Source organism: Gobio gobio (genome assembly GCF_949357685.1).
Source record: "Gobio gobio genome assembly, chromosome: 19".
Classification (NCBI taxonomy): Eukaryota; Metazoa; Chordata; class Actinopteri; order Cypriniformes; family Gobionidae; genus Gobio; species Gobio gobio.
The window spans coordinates 731,894-748,110 of record NC_137112.1 but is presented as its reverse complement, the minus strand read 5'-3'; the positions used below and the strand labels follow the sequence as shown (position 1 = coordinate 748,110).

General features: G+C 37.9%; 1 protein-coding gene across 1 annotated transcript in view; it reads right to left on the bottom strand.

The window, feature by feature from the left end:
- LOC307143126 (protein NLRC3-like) overlaps window positions 1-15,940 on the bottom strand; it is a gene marked incomplete at both ends in the record, with an annotated part of 74,709 nt that extends 58,769 nt beyond the window's left edge. The window contains one exon of the mRNA XM_079844431.1: window positions 15,875-15,940. Coding sequence (XP_079700557.1) covers window positions 15,875-15,940 — 66 coding nt within the window. The remainder of the gene's footprint in view (window positions 1-15,874) is intronic.
- Window positions 15,941-16,217: the final 277 nt, after the last annotated feature.

The following is a 16,217-nucleotide window of genomic DNA, read 5'->3' as shown; positions in this document are numbered from 1 at the left end:
TGCCATGTTTTCACATTATACTGATGAAGTTTGAAGTCAATCGGGTCAAAATAAGACAGTGATTTAAAGCATTTTTTAAAAAAAGTGACACACTTCCTGCTGCCAGTTGGTGGCGCTATAACTTTGACTCACAAACATCATATCCTTGCGATCGGCTTCCTACAACAAACACACAGCTGAAGTTTCATCCAAATCAGTCAATATTTGCACAAGTTATAACACTCTTCCTGTTTCCCTTTTCTCGCCATAAATTCGTTGCTTCGCCACGGCCAAACCGATTGAGATATCAAAAATCCGCTCGCAATTTAGCATTCTGAATATCTTGTCTTAATGCTGACCGAGTTTGGTGCCGATCGAAACAATGGCCTCGGAGGAGTATATTAAATTCCAGAGCATGCGTTTTCCGAACAACCCATAATAGCTCACTTCCTGTTGGGCTGACGCATAACTTAGAGCACGAAAGTTGTTCAGCCTGATGAGATCTATATGTGTACCGAGTTTCATACATGTACGTGCAAGTGTGTTTGATATATGGACCAATTATTTTGTAGGGGGCGCTGTTGAGCTCCCCTACCACGCCCGGGTACCAGCTTCAGCCCGGCTCTGATGGCCGCAGATTCCGATGTATCTGCAAAGTTTCAAGAGTTTTCGAGCATGGTAAGGGCCCCAAAAGTGCCCGAATAGTCGATAAGAAAAATAATAATAATTAAAGCTGCGAGCAGCGATGACGGGCCCAAGCCGGTGGCACCGCCACCCCGGTGGCATCAGTTTAACTGTGCACGGCAGGCAATAGGCATTTAAAATGGGAAAACATAAAAGGACTATGTCAAAGTCATCTGAATTCACCACATTAACTGCAGCAGTTGGTGCTGCTATGACCACAAACCACAACAGCCACATCTATGAGATCAATTAAATTTATATGAATTTCATGTCAGATTATGTCAAAGGTCAAATTGGAATGAGTTCAGAATACCATTCGAATGCTGATGTTGTTTTATTCTAACACTTCTCTTCATGTGTTTTTGAGCTACCTTAGCTACCATTTGTGCACCAATCTTATGCACCATAAAACATGCTTTAATTTCAATATGGGTGGTCCAATAAAATTTTATTTAATAAAAAATGTATAAATGGAGCCAAATCACAGAAACTGCAAAGATGATTTTAATATCAGTGTCAGGTAAGAGTAAGATGCGTGTCTACATTTTATGGAAGTTTATTATAAATAGCCACTTTTATAAAATCATGTGAAATTTATGTTTTAATACATTTATATTATATCAGTAAATAATTAATTTAAAGACATGTGCATCATACGTGATCTTGGCAAACACATCACATGACGTTTTTATTTCAAGTGATAGTTATTTGTGATAGCCTATATGAAAGGGTTAAATTATGATCAAGAGAGAAAGTCACACACACACACACACACACAATGATAGAGTGAGAGTGAGGGGGAGGGGAAGGACTGAGAGAAAGGCACACACACAAACTCACAGGGTGAGAGAGAGACCCCCCCCCCCCCCTCCCCACACACACACACAGATAGAGAGGGGGAAGGGGAAAGACAGGCAGATGGCATTCCATAGACTTAATGGTTTGTATACTGTACAAACTGTACATTCTATCCCCCTACACTACCCCTAAGCCTACATATCGCACACACACACACACACACACACACACACCATAGCTGTCAACCCTCCCGTTTTTTCCGGGTTTCTCACGTATTTTAGCTCTTTTCCCGCTGTCTTCCCGTTTTAGTATTTTCCCGTAAAATATCCCGTATTTTTACGTTCTGATTGTGTTAACTCAGAACACGCAACGATCTGGTTTAGTGCCAGAAGACGCGAATGAGAAGTCGCGCGCACTGTGAGAAAATTTTCCGTGCACTCATCCGAGAGCGCGCACACGTCTCTCAGCGCGCAAATATTGAGTTCTCTTTCAAGTCTTGCTCTTGAATGGACAAACTCACGCAAAAAGTATGTCAACATATTGATGAGTATTCTAGCAGACATAGTCTGTATATGGCTTAAGTAAGCTTTATACAGTCCAGAAAAGACGACGCATATCCGAGGTCTTAAAGGGGCAGTAGCCTTTACTGCTGTCTGTTTAATGTCAAACAAAAGACAAGGGCATCACTCACTGCTCTTGATTGAATAACTTTTGTAAGTTTAATAGGATTAATCTTTAATTTATACAGTCATATATGCAATGTTATTTTACATTTGATCAATTTCTGTACCTGAAAACTAATGTTAGACGTACCTGAAAAACCTGAAAAGCATAGTTTATTTTATTAGTATCTTTGCTCAATAGTATTTATTTGTGCTGCTGCTTGTATTTAAATGATTTGTTCTTATTATTTTCTTTTGTTTTATTTGACAGTAGTCCTTTTTTCCCTGAACATAGCAAATACTGAACCGTACCGAAACGGGGAACCTTAAACCGTGATACAAACCGAACCGTGAGCAATCTGTACCGTTACACCCCTAGCGTAACGTATGATAAAATGACTGAAAAAAGGTTGGGAAACACTGGCTTAGGCTACTATCGAAGAAGAAGAAGACAGTTGCAGCCGCGCGGTTGGGAGGAAGAGGGAAAAAGTAGCGGGAAGTAAACTTCAAGGAGAGTATAGTAATAATAAATGATAATAAATGGAATAAATAAATAATAAATGAAAATAATAAATGTTATATTTACCCATGGCCTTCCCTGTTATACAGAAATGTAATAGTTATCAAACCTTCCTTAACTGTATAAATAATAAATGAAATATAGATGAATCATCATTAAAGCTACAATTTTCTCTGTTCCCGTTGTTCTTTGATGAACATTAATGACAGGCTGACTCCACAAAATGACTCTAATTTGTCTCTTTGAAAAATAATTCTCTAATTTAACCTTATTACTATACTAATTGTAATATAAATAATACAAATATTAGAAGAAAAATATTTTAAGTGGTCATTATTGACAATAAATATTGCACAACTAGTATTTAGTACCAAAAGATCTCCTCAAAATATTCAATAAATATTATTGAACTAAAATATTGAACATTTATTTAATTGAAAAATAGTTAAGGTGTATGGTCACATTTGACCATCAATTAGTATGAGTATGACCAATTAGTATGGAATACCTGAAGGCTAAGTACAATAAAAAACATTAACATTAATGTTAACATTGTTGCATTACTCTCCATTATAAAACGATCCTGTATGGTTGATGTAATAATCAATGCACACTATGCTGTACTGTTTACCAAAACTTGCTGCAAACCCCTGTAAAGTGGAGCTGTTGTGTATCAAGCCATTCAAATGTATTGACACAGCGCTAGAAGTATTGAGATTTCTGTGAAGCACGACTGCGCGCGCCGCCGGGAGATGATAGAGCATGTCGCAACTCCGTATGGTTTTTCAACACTCTGGCTTTAACTGTTATGCCATATTAGCGCCAAAACGCTATTTATTGTTTGAATTTCGCATTAAAACTTTAAAAATTGTAAAAGCTTAGACATTGTTTAATATCAAAAGCAGGTTTGGCAATTTGGCGTGAGATTAAGTTGGGCAGCGTGAGAGCGTGAGACAGAGCCTGAAAGCGTGAGTGTCACGCCAAATGCGTGAGAGTTGGCAACCCTAGGCAAAAGAGAACTCGATGTGAGCAGGAAACTGACGCGAGTCTATCTATGCATCGAGTGTGTGTGTGTGTGTGTGTGTGTGTGTGTGTGTGTGTGTCAGTGTCCCTTGAATAGCTGACATGAGACGCATCCACACAGACAGGACACTGACACACACACATACAAATACACACACACACAGACAGGACACACACACACACACACACACAGACAGGACACTAACACACACACAGACAGGACACTGGCATACAGCGCGCTCTCTTGTGTCTTGTCGCGCTTGGAAGCATGTACATGAATAGGAGCGTGATCATGTAACGCTAAGCAAAAATGGATATAAAAACGGACGCTGTGTTATTTGCGTTAAATATTTTTAATGCGTTAAGCTTCCGTTTCACGTTGACCGAGTTTGGTGGAGATTGAATAAATCACCTACGAGGAGAACGTAAAAACTCAGACCCTGAATTATACAAATATTCACGTTCAAACAAAAACTTTCTGTGAAAAAAAGACACTTATAAACAGACACTTGTAGAAAATAATGTGAATTTTTTTTAAAAATAAATTTGAACTATGTCAGTAAATAATGAATTTAAAGACAAATGTGTCAAAAGTGATCTTTGCAAACACAGCACATGACCTTCTGTAAAGCACATGTATAGAAAACACACTCACACTCCTCTGTTTTAAAAAAAGAGTTCTGTCTGAATGAGTAGGCCTACATGAAATCACGGCTGTCAGATGATAAGAATTGTAACTCAAATGTGATTTAGAAAATGAGTCCTGTAGTGATATAGTGTCATAGTTCATGTCCACATTAACCACTACGTTGTAATACCAATACCCATGTCATCATACACATTTGTGTCCTCATAAATCACATAAGCAAGCACAGAGAGAGAGAGAGAGAGAAAGGGAGTTTCAAAAATAATACAACACTGCCCCCTTTTGGTGATAGAGGGGAGGGCACACAAACAGCCAAAAACATTATTAAACTTTGACATGTCAGGAATTCATTCATATGTCTCTATCTGTCATGTTTTCACATTATACTGATGAAGTTTGAAGTCAATCGTGTGAAAATAAGATGGTGATTCAAAGCATTTTTGAAAGTGACACACTTCCTGCTGCCAGTTGGTGGCGCTATAACTTTGACTCACAAAAGTCATATCCATGTGATCGGCCTCTTACAACGAACACACAGCTGAAGTTTCATCCAAATCAGTCAATGTTTGCACAAGTTATTACACACTTCCTGTTTACCTTTTCTCGCCATAAATTCGTTGCTTCGCCACGGCCAAACCGTTTAAGATATCAAAAATCCGTTCGCAATTTAGCATCCTCTGTGTCTTGACTTCATGCTGACCGAGTTTGGCACTGATTGAAACAATGGCCTCGGAGGAGTATATTAAATTCCAGAGCATGTGTTTTCAGAACAACCCATATTAGCTCACTTCCTGTTGGGCTGACACGTAACTTAGAGCACGAAAGTTGTTTGGCCCGATGAGGTCTATATGTGTACCGAGTTTCATACATGTACGTGCAAGTGTGTTTGATATATAGACCAAGTTTTCAGACCCCACTTTAGGGGGCGCTGTCGAGCCCCCCTGCCACGCCCGGGTACCAGCTTCAGCCCGGCTCTGATGGCCGCGCATTCCGATGTGTGTGCAAAGTTTCAAGAGTTTTTGAGCATGGTAAGGGCCCCAAAAGTGCCCGAGAAGTCGATAAAATAATAATAATAATAATAATTAAAGCTGCGAGCAGCGATGACGGGCCCAAGCCGGTGGCACCGCCACCCCGGTGGCATCAGTTTAACTGTGCACGGCAGGCAATAGGCATTTAAAATGGGAAAACATAAAAGGACTATGTCAAAGTCATCTGAATTCACCACATTAACTGCAGCAGTTGGTGCTGCTATGACCACAAACCACAACAGCCACATCTATGAGATCAATTAAATTTATAAGAATTTCATGTCAGATTATGTCAAAGGTCAAATTGGAATGAGTTCAGAATACCATTCGAATGCTGATGTTGTTTTATTCTAACACTTCTCTTCATGTGTTTTTGAGCTACCTTAGCTACCGTTTGTGCACCAATCTTATGCACCATAAAACATGCTTTCATTTCAATATGGGTGGTCCAATAAATTTTTTTTAATAAAAAATGTATAAATGGAGCCAAATCACAGAAACTGCAAAGATGATTTTAATATCAGTGTCAGGTAAGAGTAAGATGCGTGTCTACATTTTATGGAAGTTTATTATAAATAGCCACTTTTATAAAATCATGTGAAATTTATGTTTTAATACATTTATATTATATCAGTAAATAATTAATTTAAAGACATGTGCATCATACGTGATCTTGGCAAACACATCACATGACGTTTTTATTTCAAGTGATAGTTATTTGTGATAGCCTATATGAAAGGGTTAAATTATGATCAAGAGAGAAAGTCACACACACACACACACACACACACACACACACACACACACACACAATGATAGAGTGAGAGTGAGGGGGAGGGGAAGGACTGAGAGAAAGGCACACACACAAACTCACAGGGTGAGAGAGACCCCCCCCCCCCCCCCCCCCCACACACACACACACACAGATAGAGAGGGGGAAGGGGAAAGACAGGCAGATGGCATTCCATAGACTTAATGGTTTGTATACTGTACAAACTGTACATTCTATCCCCCTACACTACCCCTAAGCCTACATATCGCACACACACACACACACACACACCATAGCTGTCAACCCTCCCGTTTTTTCCGGGTTTCTCACGTATTTTAGCTCTTTTCCCGCTGTCTTCCCGTTTTAGTATTTTCCCGTAAAATATCCCGTATTTTTACGTTCTGATTGTGTTAACTCAGAACACGCAACTATCTGGTTTAGTGCCAGAAGACGCGAATGAGAAGTCGCGCGCACTGTGAGAAAATTTTCCATGCACTCATCCGAGAGCGCGCACACGTCTCTCAGCGCGCAAATATTGAGTTCTCTTTCAAGTCTTGCTCTTGAATGGACAAACTCACGCAAAAAGTATGTCAACATATTGATGAGTATTCTAGCAGACATAGTCTGTATATGGCTTAAGTAAGCTTTATACAGTCCAGAAAAGACGACGCTAACCGAGGTCTTAAAGGGGCAGTAGCCTTTACTGCTGTCTGTTTAATGTCAAACAAAAGACAAGGGCATCACTCACTGCTCTTGATTGAATAACGTTTGTAAGTTTAATAGGATTAATCTTTAATTTATACAGTCATATATGCAATGTTATTTTACATTTGATCAATTTCTGTACCTGAAAACTAATGTTAGACGTACCTGAAAAACATAGTTTATTTTATTAGTATCTTTGCTCAATAGTATTTATTTGTGCTGCTGCTTGTATTTAAATGATTTGTTCTTATTATTTTCTTTTGTTTTATTTGACAGTAGTCCTTTTTTCCCTGAACATAGCAAATACTGAACCGTACCGAAACGGTGAACCTTAAACCGTGATACAAACCGAACCGTGAGCAATCTGTACCGTTACACCCCTAGCGTAACGTATGATAAAATGACTGAAAAAAGGTTGGGAAACACTGGCTTAGGCTACTATCGAAGAAGAAGAAGACAGTTGCAGCCGCGGTTGGGAGGAAGAGGGAAAAAGTAGCGGGAAGTAAACTTCAAGGAGAGTATAGTAATAATAAATGATAATAAATGGAATAAATAAATAATAAATGAAAATAATAAATGTTATATTTACCCATGGCCTTCCCTGTTATACAGAAATGTAATAGTTATCAAACCTTCCTTAACTGTATAAATAATAAATGAAATATAGATGAATCATCATTAAAGCTACAATTTTCTCTGTTCCCGTTGTCCTTTGATGAACATTAATGACAGACTGACTCCACAAAATGACTCTAATTTGCCTCTTTGAAAAATAATTCTCTAATTTAACCTTATTACTATACTAATTGTAATATAAATAATACAAATATTAGAAGAAAAATATTTTAAGTGGTCATTATTGACAATAAATATTGCACAACTAGTATTTAGTACCAAAAGATCTCCTCAAAATATTCAATAAATATTATTGAACTAAAATATAGAACATTTATTTAATTGAAAAATAGTTAAGGTGTATGGTCACATTTGACCATCAATTAGTATGAGTATGACCAATTAGTATGGAATACCTGAAGGCTAAGTACAATAAAAAACATTAACATTAATGTTAACATTGTTGCATTACTCTCCATTATAAAACGATCCTGTATGGTTGATGTAATAATCAATGCACACTATGCTGTACTGTTTACCAAAACTTGCTGCAAACCCCTGTAAAGTGGAGCTGTTGTGTATCAAGCCATTCAAATGTATTGACACAGCGCTAGAAGTATTGAGATTTCTGTGAAGCACGACTGCGCGCGCCGCCGGGAGATGATAGAGCATGTCGCAACTCCGTATGGTTTTTCAACACTCTGGCTTTAAAGGGGCTATATGCAACTTTTTCCCCAAAAATAAATGTAACAATAGCCTTTTTATTTTACCATTTATGACTCAAACATCTCCTGATGAGCATACTGACACCTTGTCCGCTCACAGTGGGTGCACATATAAGCCTGTATCCTATTTTTCCTTTTTTCTGGCGGGTCGTCTTTTCCCGCGCTGTCTGCGGATGTGACGCCACCACCGCTGCGAGAGCGAGCAGAAAATGAGAGCAGTTCTGTTTTTTGGCCACAGGTGTCAGTCGCGAGTTTAAATTTCAGAAAAACGCATATAGCCCCTTTAACTGTTATGCCATATTAGCGCCAAAACGCTATTTATTGTTTGAATTTCGCATTAAAACTTTAAAAAATGTAAAAGCTTAGACATTGTTTAATGTCACACACACACACACACACACACACACACATACACACACCCACACACACACACACACACACACGGAGAGAGAGAGTTTCAAAAATAACAACACTGCTACCTTTTAGTGAGGGGAGGGCAGACAGAGAATAAATATTCAGAAGAAATATATTAAATAAAATAAATTAGGGATGCACCGAATCCAGATTTTTGGGGTTCGGCCGAATACCGAATCCACTGGTTAAGATTCGGCCGAATCCGAAACCGAATACCGAATCCTACCCCCGTCCGCAGTCCATTATCACAGTAAACACATTAATGAAGTTAACCACGTCCACAGCAGTGTGCTATTGACCAGTTTTGGTCAAGTTTACTAAAGGAAACATTGTCGTGTATGTTCTTCTCGCCGCTATTTCATGATGGTTTATAGAAAAATTACCCCGAGTCGTCCTCTGTCGTTTCAAAGAACAACCCAACGGAGAGCAGGAGGCGCGCGCTAGTTTTGTGCCGACATCAAGATGGAGCGCCACCATCGTGATGCCACGCCCCGTTGCGAGTCTGCGACACACACTAATCCACTTCTATAGTATTAGTTAAACTAAAAACTTAGCAGGAATTGCTCTGTAAATTAAATTGAGAATGTAACTAATGCATATGCGATTCTGTAGTCTATGCCAGATAGCCTATATAGCCTACATTTTGAAATCATTTGAGGCTGAAATATCCATAATGCGTGTTTATTTTAGCACTTCCGTCAGTGAAACAACACAGCCTATAAAACAAAAACGATTTTCAGTAAATAATGGTAACCTCAAGAATATATGAAAATTAAATATTAGTTATAAAAAAATATTTGATTCATACTATTTCCCCGCAAAGATGCGTCATATAGCCTACCGCTCTGCGCTTTGAGAGGAATGGGACACTGAATAGACACCTTCTTGAATATCTTCGTCTTCATATGTTCTACTGATGTTGCAAAGCAACACTTGCTGTAAAAGGTCTGAAGAGCGGATTTTATCTTCCACAGGGTCAAGACATTTAGGCAATGTGATTATTCACTGCCAGAGAAAACGAAACTAAAATCACCGGCGTGTGTGTGAAATGCGCTATTCAAATAAACCAAACTTGACGCGCCTTAACAAGTTTAATAACAAGAACAAACTGTGTTAAATAAAATTTGAAGTAAAAAGGTATTCGTCCTACAGTGTTTTTTATACTTTCCCACAGTAAAGGATGTGAATAGTTATAATAGACTTATTTATAAGCAAACGAAAGGAAGAAACGTTTATAATCCCCTGCGAATGGGTGCGACGCGAGTGAAGAGTTGGGAAAAGAAACGAGATGTCCATGTCCATTGGGATAAAATGGACTAGGCCTATTGTTAAAATTCACGGAAAATCGAGTGACCATATCCAGATAGCAAAACAGAATGAAAAAGTGCTCTCTGACCATTATTTCCTTTCTAGGCTAAACAAAGCTTTGTGCTTCACTCCTGTGGTTATATTCACGTGAAACAGCATTCACATACAAAACACTGGGTTAGTAAAATAACTAAGTTATTTTTTTTTTTAAAGTAGAAAATAGTATTTATGTAAAGAGATATAGCCTATTAAAATAAAAAGAGCTCAACTCTTAAGTGGAAGGAACCTATTTTTTTCCCCTCACGTGCAACCTAGCGGATGAATCATTATTTGGGTTAATAAAAATAACGAAATTATGGTTTTAAGAGAATAGTATGCTATATATGTAAAGATATATAGTATATTATCTACCTATTTACCTAATTCCGGTTCTTCAAAGCTAACGGATTCAGTGTATTTTCGTTTTGTCATCTTAATTTGGTAATTATTTAAGTAGGCTATATATATTTTATTAATTTTATTTATATTTTATCTGATCTATAGATCTATAGGCTGTTTGTACGGTAAAATAAAATACTTTTTGGCTGCTGTCTGTAGATTCCTTCATGCACAACTCGTATTCTCTCGGATGTTTCATATGCAAATGTTTTAACAGCGGCTGTTGTTTTGGGTCCTTGTCATCACGAGACAAATCGGCATTGCAAATTGAACGCGTAGCTCAACTTGAATCGCCTTCTTTTGACTTAAAGTATACTGCCACGTTTTCTGTACATGAGTTCCATTTTCACTTTCAACAGCGGCGTCATTAAGTTCGACCAGCGGGGCGCGCATAGTGCAAGCCTAGGGTTCGGGTTCGGTGGAAATAAATTCTGGGGTTCGGCAGAAACCGAACCCAGTCAAAAAGCCCAATATTCGGCCGAATCCGAACCCGAACCCTGGATTCGGTGCATCCCTAAAATAAATATATTGATCTGAAAAATAGTATGATTATTTTAAAGCTATTTGGTTACATTTGAATAAAACATTGTTTTAGTATGTTTTTAAACACACACACATACACGTTGTAATACCAGTGTAATACCCATGTCATTATACAAATTTGTGTCCTCAAAAATCACAAACAAGAGAGAGAGAGAGAGAGAGAGAGAGAGAGAGAGAGAGAGAGAGAGAGAGAGAAACAAGTTTTTTTTTTATCCTGCTTCAAAACTAATACAATGCTGCCATCTTGTGTTCATTGAGGGGAGAGCAGCAGACACAGAGAATTTCTGTTCCCCTTTTTTGTCCTTATTTAATCCCTTGCCATGGAAACACCGTTTGAGATATCCAATATCCGTTCACATTTTAGCATCTTCAGTATCTTTGTTTCATGTTGACCGAGTTTGGTGGAGATTGAATAAATCGCCTACGAGGAGAACGTAAAAACTCAGACCCTGAATTACATAAATATTCACCTTAAAACCAAAATATCTGACTTCCTGTTGGTCGGAGCTAATGACTGTAAATTAGAAAGTTGTCCGGCTCGAAGAGAACAATATATGTACCGAGTTTGGTAACTGAAGATAAAACTAACCCCCCCACTTTTGTCAAAAGGTGGCGCTAGAGAGGCCCTCATCCCCGCCCATTTCTGATGCTTTGCCAATGTGTACTGACTGACATCTCTGATGTGTGTGTTGAGTTTCAAGCAGTTTCAAGCAATTTCAAGCATGCTAAGAGCCTCAAAACAGCCAAAAGATTATTAAACTTTGACACGTTGCCATGGCAACAGTATTTGAAATTTCAGGAATCCATTTCATACGTCTCTATCTGTCATGTTTTCACATTATACTGATGAAGTTTGAAGTAAATGGGGTGAAAATAAGATGGTGATTCAAAGCATTTTTGAAAGTGACACACTTCCTGCTGCCAGTTGGTGGCGCTATAACTTTGACTCACAAAAGTCATATCCATGTGATCGGCCTCTTACAACGAACACACAGCTGAAGTTTCATCCAAATCAGTCAATGTTTGCTGACGTTATAACACACTTCCTGTTTCCCTTTTCTCGCCATAAATTCGTTGCTTTGCCACGGCCAAACCATTTGAGATATCAAAAATCCGCTCGCAATTTAGCATCCTGGATATGTTCACTTGATGCTGACCGAGTTTGGCAATGATCGAAACAATGGCCTCGGAGGAGTATATTAAATTCCAGAGCATGGGTTTTCCGAACAACCGATTATAGCTCACTTCCTGTTGGGCTGACGCATAACTATGAGCACGAAAGTTGTTTGGCCCGATGAGATCTAAATGTGTACCGAGTTTCATACATGTACGTGCAAGTGTGTTTGATATATGGACCAAGTTTTCAGACCCCACTTTAGGGGGCGCTGTCGAGCCCCCCTGCCACGCCCGGGTACCAGCTTCAGCCCGGCTCTGATGGCCGCGCATTCCGACGCCTGTGCGAAGTTTCAAGAGTTTTCGAGCATGTTAAGTGCCCCAAAAGTACCCGAGAAGTCGAAAAAAAAAATAAAAAAAAAAAAAAAAAAAAAAACAAAGAATAATCTGAGGAAGAACAATAGGGCTCTGCGCCCTTTCAGGGCTTGGGCCCTAATAATAATCCTAAGGAAAACAATAGGGCTCTGCGCCCTTTCAGGCTTGAGCCCTAAAAAGAATAATCTGAGGAAGAACAATAGGGCTCTGCGCCCTTTCAGGCTTGAGCCCTAATAATAAGAAACAGAGGAAGAACAATAGGGCTCTGCGCCCTTTCAGGGCTTGGGCCCTAATAAAAAAACAGCGTGATTAATTGTTAGCTTTATTGCCATAATATATATATACACACACACACACACACACACACACACACACACACACACACACACACACACACACACACACACACACACACACACACACACACACACACACACACACACACACACACACACACACACACACACACACACACACACACACACACACACAATACACATACCTCTGATGGCCGAGAACAATTTTGTGTTTTCAAAAGCCTCCTTATGTAGTGGTCCACCCCCCTTCATATTAAATTTGGACATCAGTGAATTTTTGAAACCACTAAAATATAATAGAAATAAAGTTGGTTAACAAATGTGGTTAAAGACTGACATTTCAAACTGACTGTTAAAAGTGAATGATTTTTTTTAAATTTCTGATTTGTGCAAATTTTTGACCAAATGCAAGACATTAGAATGTTTGATTTATGTTCCACATTTAGTAGGCTTTACCTGTCCAGCATTCTTCTGGCACTGTCTCTGATGTTTCTTCCTCCAATTTTGCACAACCTTGACACCTGAACAACACATGCCAATGTCAGTACTTGGCAGGTAGTATTACAGCATATGCTTCAGTGGTCAAGTGTTTAACAACTTTAATGAACATTGACCTGCATGTTTTCTATCACTAACCCTATAAAACGATCTATTACAGCAGATTGAAAGCCCACACCTCAAGACTGAGAAATAGCTTTTTACCCAGAGTGATGTGATTTTGACCATTTCATTGTATTTGAATTTTGATCAATGTTTCTTTAACTACTTGACTGTATATTTAATAAATAAGAAGCAAACCAAGATCGTCTGGAATGGATTGATGTGCATAACTGGTCTGTTTCCGCAGTCTTTGAGTTGGCTGAAACTAGTGTCTTCTTTTAATATATTTATTGTATATGTCTTCATGACAGTAGGCCTATAGATAGTTATATTTGTGGCCACATTTGTGGGGTCTGTCATTACTGGGTTAAACTTATACCACTGTCCTTATTAGGAGAAATGTTGTTTTAATGACAATTTCTCGTTATTACGATAAAGATGTTGTAAAACAAATTACATCTCGTTATTAATACATAATTGAGTGGGTGAAAAAAATTATTTGTAGGCCCTATGTGGCAGCAGTGTGTCACCAAGTCACCAAGTTTCCATTCCAGTTTTTCAAAAAATGGAAGTTTATGTGAAATTTAAGCAATTCCATTGGGCTACTTTCAATAAGCATTTTGCACAATTAGAAGCGTAATGAAAACGCGGCTTTGGAGAAAGATATTGTATTATATTGGCTCTTTCTCTAAGTATGCAACAAGCTGTTGTTCAGTCATAAATTCAATATTATATTTAAAAAAAATAATACACTGTCGAAGATTAGAGCTATATTGAGAAAATGGAGCTTTGGAGTGTTTTTTTGTGTTTGTTTTTACCATTGCTGCCCGGGTATTTCCACTTTCCAACTGCCTTTCCAGGTATCGGAACTCCTCCTCAGTGGCCAAGGTAGACAGGTGGAACAAATTGTCTGGTTCCACATTTTGACCAATTCTTCTTACCTCTTCTTTTATTTCAATTAACAACGTTAGCACTTTTCTTTGGAATCCTAAATGCAACAAAGGCATAGCGTTACCTTCAAAAACCATACAAAATAGCATCACAATACTTAAGTATGACCACTCTAATTTATGAATTTTAACATGAATCTCTGCCTCATTATCTATATTAATTAACAAGGAGAAGAACTGTGAGCAGCTATCAATCAGGGCCCATATTCATAAAGATTCTAAGAGTCCTCGCAGAAAACTCCTAATTTAGCTTAAAAACTTTTACATAGGAGTCTTCGCTTAAGAGCTATTCGGGACCGATCTGAGAGCAACTCTGAGCAATGAAAATACAAAAACTCTTATCTCAGTGAAGAGGCGGGGCTGACCCGTTGCTACGTATGACACAGTCTTTTGAAGACTGATTGGTTAGTTGTCCAAAAAGGGGAAAAAAGGAGCGCTTTTAAGTATAGGGTCTATTCTAAGCCTTCACTTTGAATTTACAAGTACAAAATTGTCCTATTTTACCGTTCTCTCTCACTCACACACACACACACACACACACACACACACACACACACACACACACACACACACACACACACACACACACACACACACACACACACACACACACACACACACACACACACTATATATATGTACACTGAAAAATTAAATTAAGCATAATTACTTAAATTACATAATTATTTGTGCTCGTTTAAATAATTTAATTTTAGTTTTTTGATTTTAATTTTAAAAAATGAATTGGTTTTATGGGAATTGCATGTGTTTTTGTTTAAATTGAGATCAAATAAATTGATTGCGACCACTTACGATAACATTTTTTAGTAAATTTAACAAATCATTTTTTTCAGTGTATATAAATCCTTTTATTATTTACCATGCTGTTAATTTCCTATAAGGTATTTGATTGGCTTAGAATTATAAACATTGTTCCACTCTTTCCAATTACACTGATTGCTGGCATGTCTATTTAATTGGTGGTTTGTAAGTTGGATTTAATGCAACAAACATGATCCCTGCATGATCTAATCTATAGCGTCTTATTAAGTCACTGTCATCCATCGTCTGCAACACATTTCTTCTCCCTCTTCGTCTTTCTGCCATTTTCTCCACTGCTAAAGAAACTCTTAAGCCTCTTCAAAGTCCTCGTCCGTGCTCCTAACAAATTTGACCTTAAGACCTCTTTTAAGGGTTAAGATGCTTTCTCAATTACTTTTTTCTCTACTAGGATTTTTTAGTTAATTTTAAGAGTAAACGCCCTCATTTCTAAGAATTTTCTTAGAATTTTGTCACTAGGAGCTACTCTTTGCATTAAGATTCTTTATGAATACGGGCCCAGAAGGTTAAAGATAAAGTAAAGTAGAGAATCTTCATTTAATTCCACTGGAAAATCGAGAAAAATATTTTAGTAACAATCCATGGATACTTACTTTTGTCTGACATTGGGAATGTGTCTTGCTTTTCTGTTAAAAAAAATTAAGCAAACACATGTAATATATATGTAATTTAAAAAAAACATTATTATCTTAATAAATTGGGAGAAAGTAGTTATTCTGCCCTATTTCTACACATTAAAAGTTAAAAAATAATTCTGTTCATTATGTTAGTTTGAGTAACCTCGACTGATCTTTACGAGCAAAACATGCCCATACTAACCTGTGGGATTTCGGCCTTGAGGAGTCCTGGTGGATTGGCGTGGAGTCCTGGAAGCTGTAATGACATTAGAAAATATTACTAGTGGACTATTTCACAACCAAAGGAAATCTCTGGTAGGCCTTTGCCTTCTTCAGTCTTACCTTGGGGTGTTTTGTCTTTTTGAGACCAAGTCCTGGAAGCTGTAATGAAGTATAGATATATATTAATATATAGTTCATACACATGACAAGAAATAATGTATTTAAACACGTCAAAACAAACGAATACACATACTTACAAGATCGAAGTAGTACATTTAAGGCTTGCTGTTGCTCAGGTATAAAATGCTGTCGCGCTCGTTTAA